Source organism: Euwallacea fornicatus, chromosome 28 (assembly GCF_040115645.1).
Source record: "Euwallacea fornicatus isolate EFF26 chromosome 28, ASM4011564v1, whole genome shotgun sequence".
Lineage (NCBI taxonomy): Eukaryota > Metazoa > Arthropoda > Insecta > Coleoptera > Curculionidae > Euwallacea > Euwallacea fornicatus.
The window spans coordinates 724,510-737,310 of record NC_089568.1 but is presented as its reverse complement, the minus strand read 5'-3'; the positions used below and the strand labels follow the sequence as shown (position 1 = coordinate 737,310).

The window sequence follows — 12,801 nt, the reverse complement described above, 5'->3', positions numbered from 1 at the left end:
ATTGTTTTGACATTTCGACAAAGAACAAAAATAAGAAACAGGAAAATCTGGAAACTGGAAAATCTGCTTCGGGGTAATCGGGATTCGGGAGTACGCCAAAAACTACAGACTACTGAGTAGTTTATTTTCGGATATTATCCTGGATTTCTATGCCAAATGAAATATAGCAGTCTTGGAATGTGGATGTGAAGTGTCCTAATTATTATTTACGAACTGGGAACGCGGGGTCACTGAAATGCTTCTCAACCTAGTTGCAGTGTGCCATTGGGGGCATCATCTTCCCGTTGCAGAGTTTGTCTTTTAAATAATAGGTAAATAAACGTTTAATTTAAGCACTAATGTTTATAATTTTGGTCATATCACTTAATTTATGTTATCAAACATGTTGGAAGAAGCTCTGGCATCTTTATCAAATTCTGGGAACAGAACCAGCCTTGTTTGGAACTTATAATGATCCAGTGTCTAGAGTAAATAATTATTCTACTATATTCACATTTCCACCAGCAGTCAGTGTTTGATATCTTAATTGATTGCAGTTCCATTTTATTGAGTTGTCATGTTAAATTCCTAATGTGTAATCAATCAAGTTTTAGTTTACACTGGTTAACCTTCAAGTAGGAAACTAACGTTTAGTTCCAGATTAAATTAATAAACACAGAACAGAGTTTTTTTTAATCTTCAGTTTCACTAAAAGATAAAGTACCTGCTCTTTAATGTACAAGCACCATTATTGAAAAAGCATTCTACTAGTGTTTAGACATTGTGACATTACTAACAATTAGTAAGTACCTAGCAATGTTATGGTGAATTCAAACACCTGCACTGGTGTGCCCACAATGCAGCAGCATGGTCGACATTTTTGATTGTCCTTGTTTCATTATTACATTTGGAAACATATCAAATAGAAATCACCTTATGAACCAATAAAGAGGTAGCTCACTAAGTGCATTGGTGTGGTTGTGGGAATTTGATATTAGTTAAGAGACTAATTTGAGTTACTCATTAATCTAATAGAAAAAATTATTTCCAGTTATGTGAAAGCAATTTCCCTTCAGTGCGCTGTAGCCTAAAAATGAGTTCCAGGCCCAACTCAGGGTCGAGGACTTCATCAGGACACAGACGAGTAGAATCTGGAACTCACAATCGTCATAGTTCAACTAGCTCAGGCCAGAATCGATCTGATTCTGGTCAGAGTCCTGGCTCTGAACAATATGATCGTAAACATGGCCATCATAGATCTAAAAGTGGGGTTCAAAATTCTGAACGGGAATATACTAGAGCAGATCCTGATTGTAAGTTTTTAGATCTTTTTATGAATCTTTGCCATTTTTTGTGTTTATTTTAGTACATAATAAGGTAGAGTTTCGCTCAACCCATATCATCAATACTGACCCCCCTCAATATGCCCGTCCAACATCTCTCTATCCCCTCAAAAACAGCCATGACAGTGGCTTAGTTGGTCCTGATGCCCTTCAACCTGAAAGGGAGCCCATCAATTTTGAAGTTAACTTGGTTGGTGCTCCTCCTGAGGTTGAGCAATTGGTTAATAACGTGAAGCATGTAGCTGAACAGTTTCTTTATCACTGGAAAACCTTTCCCATTAGTAAGTTTTTGTGCTTAAGAAATATTTTCTCTTCAAGTTTTATTGCGGATTTTTAATTGTTATTCTAGTTTTACCAAACCCAGTGTCTCAATGTGATAGTTTTCCAACATCACAATTGTCCTCTGAGGGGTCTTTGGGTCGCTGTAAAACAAAATATCATCTTAGAGACTTGTTTATTGCTCCCTCTTTTGATGAGTTGGATGCAGTAGCTGTTGATGCCAATGGAGAACCAAGGAAGTTGTCTGGAAAGCAGTTGGAGTATATTAGAGAACGAGGGTAAGTGTAAAAATGTTATCTAAGAGTTTGGAATGGTTTAGAATAATGTTGTCAAAGTAAAACTTAAATCATATATTTATTTGTCATAATATTTTTAAAAGAAAATGTAACTATTGTGCTATTACAGTAGATATTGAAATCTGGAGTGAAAAAGGTTTGATAATGTTTTCTTAGTTTTGAGAAGTTTTTCCAATTATACAGGGTCATCAGGTTTGGAATGGATGTTAAGGAAACTTGTATATTCAGAGAGTTTTGGGACATCCTATGTAATATTGTTTTATACTCCATAATTTTAACACTTATATTTGATTTTTTTAATTGTTACTGAAAAAGGCAAATACCTACTATTTTTGTCCTTTTATAGCGCCCAAATTTCTAAAGGCTTGAACTGGCAATTACTCTTTTCTTTGCAATGTTTAGACTTCCTTAACAATGAACCCACACTGCGTCATATTAACAGCACTGATTATTTAGTATTTAGCCAACCCCATGAATGAGAGTTCTCGTATTTAGTTTTGCTTTATTTTTATAAAAATTATATACATATATATAATAAAAGTTATATATATATACATATATATATATATATGTATATGTATATACATATATATATATATATGTATATGTATATACATATATATATATATATGTATATGTATATACATATATATATGAGTGATTCTAAAAACTATGGTAGTAAAATCCTTAGAAAATTTTATGAAAAGCCGTTTTACGTATTTTTAGAAAACTGCTAACCATTCCATGCCTCAGTCACGTTGCATTAACTTATCATCCACTATTTTTGAAGAGTATTTGAACAAAATGCAACGTGATTTGATTAAATCTTTAATTTTTCTAAAACTCAAAGCGTTATTTTGTAAAGCTTGCACAAGGATAAGTTTGGAAAACCAAAAAGGTTGAACCAGGAACAACTAGAAAATATTAGATTATATGGGTATGTTGGATTCTTGTGCAGTGACTTCTACAGTTTGTTTTTCGTTTATCTTCTGTAGCAATTTAGCCAATTGCAATTTTTCTGTTATTTTTTCATATTAATGTCTCCTCCTTTATTAAAAGTATTAACAGAAGATTTGTGTAAGGCCGTTTTATTGTTCCAGAAGGCAGCACTCTTTGATTTTCTGTTTGGCATATTCTTCTTTTTTAGAAATTGGCTGTCTGATTATTCAATTTTAATAAAATAATACATATTCTATTGATGTTTTTGATTTATTTTTATATAAAAAAATTAAATATTAGTTTCAAATCGGGAAGCATCCTTAATTTTCAATTATTGGCTTTTATGTTTAATTGAAAGATCTATTGTTTGGTTTTGCTTTGAATGCCTTTATGTTTGCCAACTGAATAAGTAGCATTTTGTGTGACAAATGTGCAAGTTTTACCGTTTTTCAAACGTGTCTAAATTATCTTTCCCAATTTTAATAAGTTTACCATTTTTCAGAGAATTTGAGGTTGAATCCTTAAATTTTCCCGGCCAGCAACATCGCTGGAGGCTCTCACAACTATTACAAAAGGGCATTGAAAATAGCAGGAACTCGTTGCTTGACGATTTAGCCTTAGCCTTGCGCTTTATCTTTGTCACCGCGAGGGAACGCATCTTCTCCCACTTCTTTAGCTTTAAAGAAGCTGTCAGAGCCTTGATCTCTGGTCTGGTTCGAATTCTAGACATTCTCGTTGGTGTACCCAGTCTACAAGCGCACAATTTAGATACAAAAATTCGCGAAGAGAGGAGCAAATATTTAGTTGCCGAATTGGTTTGTCGAGTAAGTGCTTTTTTGAGAGTTCTGAGGAAGTGTTAATTAAGGGTTGGTTTCAGGCGGAAAATGAGGATGCCTTAGAAATATTATATTCCTATATAAAAAAGCAATTACGAAGAGCAGCGACAGAGAAATTTGAGGTAGCTAGGGAATGTAGCCAGCCGCCAGTAGCACTGCCTTACAGATTTCTGACTCCATCTGGATCGGAGTTGGATCTGCGCTTGTGGGATCGTAGTTTGATGCGCAAGGCGTTGCCGATTTTGGTGACGATACTTGAGAGAGAGACTAGGGGGTGGTTCTTGCATTTCCGTGAAAGACTGATTGCCGAACTAAGAGCGCAGAAAATGCCTGACGAGGACATTGAAAAGGAGGTTAACGATGCAGTTATGAAAGAATACTTACAAAGGGTGTATAACAGCATATTGTCGCATCCTGATATTAATGGTCTTGGCGATGGAATTGCGCAACTCTTGGTTCAACAAGCTCAGAGCGTTGTTTTAATGCATAGGGCGGTACGTCGACTTTTGTTCATTAGAGCGTCCATTGATTCATTACAGTGTGTTTTTAGGTAGAAAATGTTCAACATCGACTACACAAAACTCAGGAAGAAGTGAAAAATAAGCTGAAAAATGTCCATCCAATTCTGTCGAGAATCGATCCTTGGCTTAGAGCTAAATTGCGGAACTCCGAACAGAGATTCAGCCAGGTTAACCAATGGAGCGCACATGAAGAAGGCTTGACTTTATGTAACTCTCAAAGATTGCAGCAAACCGTTTATTTTTTGAATCGAGACTTAGCTTTTATGAGAGAGGTTTGTTTCTTTTTAACTTTCTATGTTGCCTTTTAATGGAGACGTATGTTAGAGGGAGCCTGCTCTGCTGAGGGAATTGAAGAAGGTCAAAACACCCACAAGAAGTTTCCTGTGGCCGACGCAGATTTGGTTACCCACCAACTGGATCATTCGGAGGAATTTCCAGGGGCAGTCAGAGATTGTACCCACCGTTCTTAGCAAACATGCCACTAGTATTACTACTCCAAGATCGGATCCGAGCCAACCAGTAAGTGATTTTCATTTCGCGGCGTAGTTGAGGATTATGATGAACCTAAGAACGTAGAATATATTTTTATATACTTACTCTCTTACAGGTATTTCTAGTGGAAAAAGAAATAGTACGCACAACCACGACAAGATGGCCTTTATGGCGGGTCTTCAACTACTTCCACCGCACTTGGTGCTGGACATGGAACGCCATGTTTTTCTTTGGTATTGTCATTCCATGGTGCAGCCCCCTCGGTTTACGAGCCCTACTGCTCTTAGAACCTTTTATGCCCGATTTAGAGCTCTCTCAAGTTAACGGTACCCTTTTTCCTAGAAAATCTAGCTCATCTTCCACCCTTGCTTCAAGACTTTTATGTCTTTGGCGTCATATTTCAAAGTCACGTACACACTTCGAGACCAAACCTGATACTGGATTCATTGGTAAAGGGTTTACAAGGCATTTGAACAGAATCTGGAACTACTTTTTTAAAGGTCTTTTTGGCACAATTGGATTGGTGTTTGTTTTTCCTTTGGTTTGTTTGACCGCCATTACCTTTAGTATTTTAATAGCCCTGACTGCAATCGTTTGGATGCCTTTGTTGACTCTTATGGTTCAAATTACCAACGGCTTGGTCTATGATTTGGACAGTCCAGAACCGCTAAGAAACAGATTTTTTGTTTTGTTTGAAGCGTTGTTTTGGAACATTGTGACCCAAGGATGCCTTCAACCACTAGCAGCTCTCTTTGTAGCTTCAGTCATTTGTCCTTTAATTGCGCTGGTGATTTTAACTGGAGGAGTTGCTCGATATTGGTTTAGACTAATGTGGGATGCCAGTCTCTTTCATCTGATAATCAAGAAAAGGGGTAGAATTCCCGCTAGCGACAGTTTTGCAGTGAAACGAGTCGCAGGACCAGGTCTTGCTTCTGACTATTACTTCCAAATAAGTCCTCAGCAAGCTTTGGCCGCCTTCGAAGCCAAAATGGAGTGGGATGAATTAGCAGCTTATCAAACAGTTATGGAAGACACCATTGTACAGCCTCAGAAGGACTTTAGTCATTTTGTAGAGGCGTGTTTTGGGAGTTTTTCTGCGCAGCTTGCAAAAAATGGACCGTATAAAAACTTGGAAAAAGAAGCACAAAACCTATTGACAGTTCTGCATGAAAAACTTGAGCGGCGCAGGAGGGATTTGCAAACGGGACTAAGCGTGACAGTTAAAAGCAAAGTGAAACTAACCACGCAGGAGCTTAAAGTAGCGATTCAACAAGGGGCCATGATGTTGGAGAAATTTTATCCGAACCACATATTTCATAAGATTGGATGTACAGAAGACGAGTTTTGGGACAACAAAGCCTTAAGTCCTGGAGACTGGGCAGGATTGGCCGGATTGTTGTACTCAGAACTATTTAGTTTGGATTTTTTAACTCCATTAGATCATACAGACACCACGTTTCGATTAGATGCGCATCCGCAAGCGGATTTGACAAGATATACAGAGATGGTGCAATGTGCTCAATTGGGCGCTGGAGGTCCAGATTTACTTGGAAACGTATACACGCCGCGCGGAAATATCCAGGTGCATTCGCCCTATTTAGAAGTGTCAGCATTTAATCCCCGAGTCAAACAGTCGCCCACTGGGAAGAAAGCTGAAAAAAAGAGGTAGGCATCATTGGGTACTTCTTTTTTATATTTTAGTCCATTTTGACTATCAAATATTGAAAAATCATTACAAATAAGAAATTCAATTTTCTGTGTTGTTTTGCTCAAGACAGCTTCATTGTTTAACAATGTAGTTCGGTGTTCACTATATTTTTGTTTGTAATTTAACGTGTATTTTAACACTGATTTTTACGCTATACATATAAATTTAGCTTTTGAGGAATGTGAAGTATTTGATTGAAACGTTGGCTTTTTCAACATTGAAATGCATTTTTTTCACTGTCACAAATCTCTTTACCTATTACAAGTTTCTTATATCTAGTGAATGTACGACGTCATTGGGCTCATTGCGAGGCACAAGGACCACTTTATGGATGCCCTGGAAACGCCAATACCGACCTTATTCCCCCGATAAAATGGTCATACCACTGCCGGTACCTCATCCCGCTCAAATAGCCGTTACTATTTATAACAGAGACTCGGACGATCCTATTTCGCTGGAATCTGATATCTGCCAGAGTTTGTTGAGGTGTATAGAGGAACACCATGTTTCGCCCGATGACAGCGGTAAGGCACATACATTTTTACAGGAGGGTCTAAAACCCCGTTCATTATGATCGTAGTACGGTTTCATTGTAAAGGTGGAACGCCAGTTGATTTGAATTTGTTATCGCCATATTTTTCATAAAAGTTAACATAATTAGCTACATATGTATGATTTTTGAACATGAAGCACTCTCACCAAATTTACGATTTTGTCAAATTCCTGGTAGAAAATGAGCTTTAAAAGGACTTGGCCCTATATGGTAGACAGAGATTTGACAAGCGTTATGATTTTTCCTTTAGGTATAGGCCGGTTTCGTAGTGCTGATGATTCTTGCGAGACAATGAGCTCGAGTTCAGGGACGCTGGACAGTCCTCCTACTCGAGTAGATGGTTGTAATCAATCCAATGATGGAGTCTATCAGTGGACTTTAAGCAACTGGGGACAGCGTAAAAGAAACAACTCGGGTAGCGTCAAAGTTGATTTAGCCAGTCCGGAAGATGTAACTTTGGATAGCGATAGTACCAGGGTTGTGTTTAGTACCTATGGTACGACGGTGTAGAACGAAACCTCTGGGTCTTTTGAGCTTAATGCCGGTTTTCCCTTTTGGTTTCAAAAGGTGACAAAATTTGTGATTAGCCTGACGTGTGTCGGAGATTTTGGATATTTCAGAGGTATCTGTGAAAATTTGATTCAACTCGGGCATGGTTTTCCGTAACGTGATTTGATAATGCTCTCTGTATCCTGTAACATAAAATAATTATTTCGAATACTATTGATTTAGATGTCATAGCAGAAATTATTAATTCTCATTGTTATAGTGAAGAGTTTTTACTGTCATGTAAGTGTCAGTAAGTTCTGATTGCTTTATTAAGAAGATTATATTCAAATAAATGTTGAGATAAGGCAAGGGTTTTGCTCAGTTTCGTCGTTTCCGCTCTGGTATGTACGCTGCTCAGTCTCAAGCAGAATTTCCATCGTTACTCCTTGTCTATTGTACCAGTTTTATCATTTTTTCCAAACTAGTCAGCAGGGAGAACGTCAGATATATAGGCATCAAGGCTTTAGACAATGATTCTTTATGATTAAATTTTATATATATATTATTGTATCACTATTATTATGGGAAAACTGGGAAACTTGGAAAATAGTTGGCAGTTGGCACATGCCAAGTTTATATTTAGACATACTTTTTATATCTTTCCTTGCTGAGGAGTTTGAAAGGGGTGACTTAACTCTTAAATAGAATAATACACATACTCTTTCTGTCCAAGGACCAAACAATTTAAAACATGTTCTCCAGAAGTTACCATCATAACTTTGTCAGGTACTACTTATTATCATAACACTGCTTTTTACGAAATGAAAGTAATTTGTTGTGATGCCGACATATCAAGTAGTGTACCCACCTACTTGCAAATTGATTGCTCCTGTGTCAAAACAAAATAATTATTTATTTGCTCGAATATTGCTTACAGTTTAGTAAACTCACTCTCCTTTTTAATTTCATTATAACAATGAGAACTTAAAACAATGACAAATTTATTTATTTTAGTTTGTTTCCGAGTTTATTATTCTACCTTAAAGTGTTTATTACCGTTTTAAATTTAACTATGCGAAATATTATGTGCCGCATCATCACGTTTATACAACAGCTTTAATTTTTTCTAGTGGTTATTTAGATTAGTCAGTTATACAAGAGTACCTTTATTAAATAAACATAAGGTAAACTTAGATTTAACTTAGTATTTGTGCTACGCTATCAGCCGTAACGTCGCGCGATTAGAGGCAAAAGTTCTTTCTACTTATAACAATTATTAAATTAGAGCAAAGACTAATAATTACTTAATGTAAATTCATCCGGATTTATTCCTGTGAGGTGCTTTAAATGTTTTCGTAAATGTTTTAAACGCAAGTGGAGCACCCCATCTGAAAAATAAATTTATTTAAGCTCAATGGTTGCAGTGTGGATAAACCGCTTTTCGTGAAGTAACGCAGTTTTTGGTCAATATTGATATATCGCGTATGAAATTAGGGACGAATATTCATATTGTCTATGATATCTAATAATAAACATGATATTGTAAGTAAGCTTCGATTTATAATTAAACCTACGGCAGAAGTTTGAAGAACTTTAATTTCGTCCAGATTGCACTAGTAATTGTATGGCTAATCTGAATTTTTAATTGTTTTACAGCGATTCAATGGTATTAAGGTTATTGAAGAAAGTTAGTTTTCCAATGTTGCCCGCAGGTACCAAAACCAGTTGTCCAATTTTAATGTTTGCTTATGATATTAACGAATTTTCGGATTTACATTTTCCACGTAATACACGAGTGATTTTACAATTTGATAGCTGGAAAGAATTGAAATTTTTTCTGCAAATGTCTCCTTTTTTCAACAAAATTTATTGAACGAGAACTACATTTTGTAGAAATCATAGAATATTCTAAGACGATGTCAGAATTATAACTCGAATATGCCACTTTGAGCTGTTATTTTTAGAACAACGCAACCACTGTTGAGTATGTGGGGAAATACGTACAAACCGACGAAAGCAAGTAATATGTCGCAATGTTAATTGAATTTGATGTTAAATTTACTAACAGAATTTCTAGATTTGCATTTTGCCCTTCAGGTGTCGCATTCACTTTTGAAATTCCTAGTACTTGTCTCTTTAACAGTGTCATGGTTGTATGCTAGAATTCTCTATTGGCATGGGAGAAACGTGACATTCCTCACGTTTAACATAGCATTTAATCATAAATTAATGAAAAAATTTGACACCAAAATTATAAACTAGAAGAAGTGTTAAATATTCTCAATTTAATGTTATTATTGACGTTCCTGAGATCACAGAATAGAGGATATTCACAAATGTATACTAATAGAATGTCTTGCTAAATTAAAAGTATTTTATAACATCTTTACTAAAACCTTTTAAAAGATCTGAAACAATATTTTATTTGAAATTAGTTCATAATACTATGATAAAATGTTATTTATTTCACAACCTTTGATCTCCCTTAGAAAAACGAAAATCACGTTGATAAATTTTAATAAATTCTGATGGTTTTTTCCTTGAGATTTCCTTCGACTAATCAAAAGATGTATACACATACTTCTTTTTATTCATTTTTCCGCAATGGAAAAATCTCTGTAACCAAAAAATTAAGAAATCGATAAACAAATTCGGTAGGTAAAATAAACGTCTTATTAATACACAATGAACCAGTTTCAAGTAAATGAAATGTGATTCAGATTGCACTTCTATATACGCGGAAGATATTTTGAACATTAGGTGTTATGCATTCCGTATTTTCAATTGACTGATTTCAATTACATATGAAAATAATATCACTCAAATGATCGCCTCGGCTCCTAAGACACATGATCCGCCTTTTAACATGCAAGAATCTAGCGGAGTAACATCGCATAACCGCAACTTATCTTTATTTTGTGATTTCATATTTAGTGTCCAATTACTGCCACATAATTTTTTAATTGTAGTACTAAATATGGGTTTTATGTAAACCATAAACTTTGAAATTATTAAGTTCTCGTAATAAATTTAGGTACTCTTATTATGTGTAGAGTTTTGTGATCTTTATTGTTTTGTATTAATGTTTCGTACGTCACGCCACTGTAAGTGCTTTCATTTTTTTTTGTAAATAGTTTTCCAATTTGTATTTTTACTGTATTTACCGGTATTAATGGTAGAGTTGCATTTACCTATAGAGTACAATAGAATTATTTTTGTTACGGACAATTTCAATTTGAGCAGATTTATGTTACAACATGTAACTCACATACAAACATGTGTTTTAATGGAACTTGAACAGCACCTAAAATGTAAGTATACATCTGAAAAGGTATAAAGAATATTATGGTTAACAAAACTGTTTTAGTGAAATTATCCAGAACGAAAATGTATTATTCAGTGAGATTGCCGCTTTGTGTTAAATTGTTTAATAAAATGCGTTTAAGACTGATTTGTTTGTTTTTCAATACCTCGTTATTCCTTGTAAAAACCCAATAATGGGGTACCATAAAATATCTTAAATATACTGGCGAGCATAAAATTCGGGTCACTTTAGTATTTTCGAAATTTTTGCCTTCCTAACTTCCAAAAAAATAAAAAAGGATAGCCTTTATCGATTCTGAGGTTCTTTAACCTTGTTAAGGGTAAATGGTAAAAAAAACACGATCCTGTACCCAAATAACCGATGTATTGTCCAGGTGTCCATTACCCAAGCACTGTAACATTTTTGAACACAATTTTGTGCTACCGAAAAAAAACTCATAATGACATTAATATCGCGTATTTCCCCCTCTAGCGTTTATGACAGCCTGCAAGCGTCGGGGCATGCTTTCAATGAGGCTGCGAATAACATCCTGGGGTAGGTTTTCCCATATTTCCTGAAGAAATTCTCGCAATTCCCTAGCCGTTCTTGGAGCGGATACACGACTGCGAAGACGTCTTCTCGTCTCATCCCAAACATGTTCTATGGGATTTATATATCACTTCCCTTTCAATACATTTATATTTGAAAATTTCGAAGTGACCCGAATTTTATGCTCGCCAGTGTAGATAAAGGTTTATTAAAACTGCAACTAGATTTCACTTTTGGCAATTTAGGTTTCATCAATACGGTCGGATTTTTGGGGGTCTAAGACATCCAGGGAGTCAGTGGGAACATGACCAGACACTTTAACAGAGTCGTAAACAGGGCGCGAAATGCTTAGTTAAAATCTACGATGAATTTTCCAAGTGGAACACAAAGGAAATCCAGTATCTGGAATGGTCCTTCCCTGCCAGACATATAGGCTAAGGCGTCTTACAGTAAGGACATTTGTACTTACTGTATTTATTGTAAGTGCGATAGTACACACTTATATAGATATTTTTTCAGTCATGTTTAGGTAGAGTAAGCGTATTAAACTACAATAGACTAATGGAAGTAGTTGATCCTAAGATTCTTAAGGGTTTGTTATACGAACGTGACTTTTCTTCTAGCTCAATGTAGGACTGTAGTAGAACCCTGAGGGAACGGTACGATTGCTACGGGAAATGAATTCGTTATTTTTAAGAAGTCTCAAAGTCATGTACAGTGACACAAAAAAGTCTCTGTACAGTTAGTTATCATACAAATTTATGGAGTTTTAGAGGCAACATAAATAATTTATTATCCAAATATATAACAATCTATAACAAGGAACATTTCTTAGTACATTAATAATGATAATCAAGAAATTAGTCAAAAAAATTCCAATTTTAGATGAACTTTTCTTAATGTTGGACATATTCTTGCACAAAAAAGTCTCAGTACGATTTCATATGACTAAACTAATATTAACGAAATTTAATTAAATTATTGTTCCAATAAATGTTTAATGTTTTGTCGGGCTTCCTTTGGACTTTAACACTACGTGCAATCGTCGATTCATAGAATGAACTAAATTTGATATTACATTAGGCGGTATTTTCGACCATTCTTTTAATAATGCTTCTTCTAAGTTATTTTCATTAGTAATTGTATGTGATCTTATTTTTCGCTCTAAGTGTTACCACAGATGCTCAATCGGATTTTGATCCGGCGATTGGGGTGGGTGATTTAGAATACCCTTAACGTTATATAACAGTCACCCTTTTGCTAGACGCGAGGTGTGTTTTGGATTATTGTCTTGTATAAAAATAACAGATCTACTAGTTTTGCTGTCCATTATTTCGTCAACAAAACACAGATTGCGTATTCGTGCTGCCGACATGCAACCCCAAACCATAACGCTCCCGCCTCCATGTTTGACCGTTGCAGATAAATTTTTAATTTCAAACTCAGTATTGGGTTTTCTCCACACTTTTCCTTTGCCATCCAATCCATGAATGTTAAATTTGCTCTCGTCGCT

At 35.5% G+C, this 12,801-nt stretch overlaps 1 protein-coding gene across 3 annotated transcripts; it reads left to right on the top strand.

Annotated features, from left to right (window-relative positions):
* Positions 1 to 10,886, top strand: LOC136347437 (uncharacterized). Of its 3 annotated transcripts, none has more exons than XM_066297435.1 (12): positions 1 to 311; positions 1,031 to 1,292; positions 1,346 to 1,603; positions 1,672 to 1,879; positions 2,763 to 2,834; positions 3,339 to 3,660; positions 3,714 to 4,166; positions 4,223 to 4,465; positions 4,518 to 4,712; positions 4,801 to 6,350; positions 6,673 to 6,917; positions 7,197 to 10,886. In XM_066297435.1, the coding sequence occupies exons 2-12, from the start codon at positions 1,073 to 1,075 to the stop codon at positions 7,454 to 7,456; spliced, it is 4,026 nt and encodes a 1,341-aa protein (XP_066153532.1). In that variant the 5' UTR covers positions 1 to 311; positions 1,031 to 1,072; the 3' UTR covers positions 7,457 to 10,886. The 3 variants fall into 3 exon arrangements, with proteins under 3 accessions (XP_066153532.1, XP_066153534.1, XP_066153533.1); XM_066297436.1 differs by lacking the exon at positions 1 to 311 and adding an exon at positions 696 to 781; XM_066297437.1 differs by lacking the exon at positions 2,763 to 2,834 and having other exon boundaries at positions 2 to 311.
* Positions 10,887 to 12,801: the final 1,915 nt, after the last annotated feature.

What these genes read in the sequence shown, in the direction of transcription:
- LOC136347437 (XM_066297435.1), top strand. Translation starts at nt 1,073, where the DNA reads ATGAGTTCCAGGCCCAACTCAGGGTCGAGGACTTCATCAGGACACAGA. An exon ending in TACTAGAGCAGATCCTGATT is followed by an intron (nt 1,293 to 1,345) that starts GTAAGTTTTTAG and finishes TGTTTATTTTAG; the next exon opens with TACATAATAAGGTAGAGTTT. An exon ending in GATCGGATCCGAGCCAACCA is followed by an intron (nt 4,713 to 4,800) that starts GTAAGTGATTTT and finishes ACTCTCTTACAG; the next exon opens with GTATTTCTAGTGGAAAAAGA.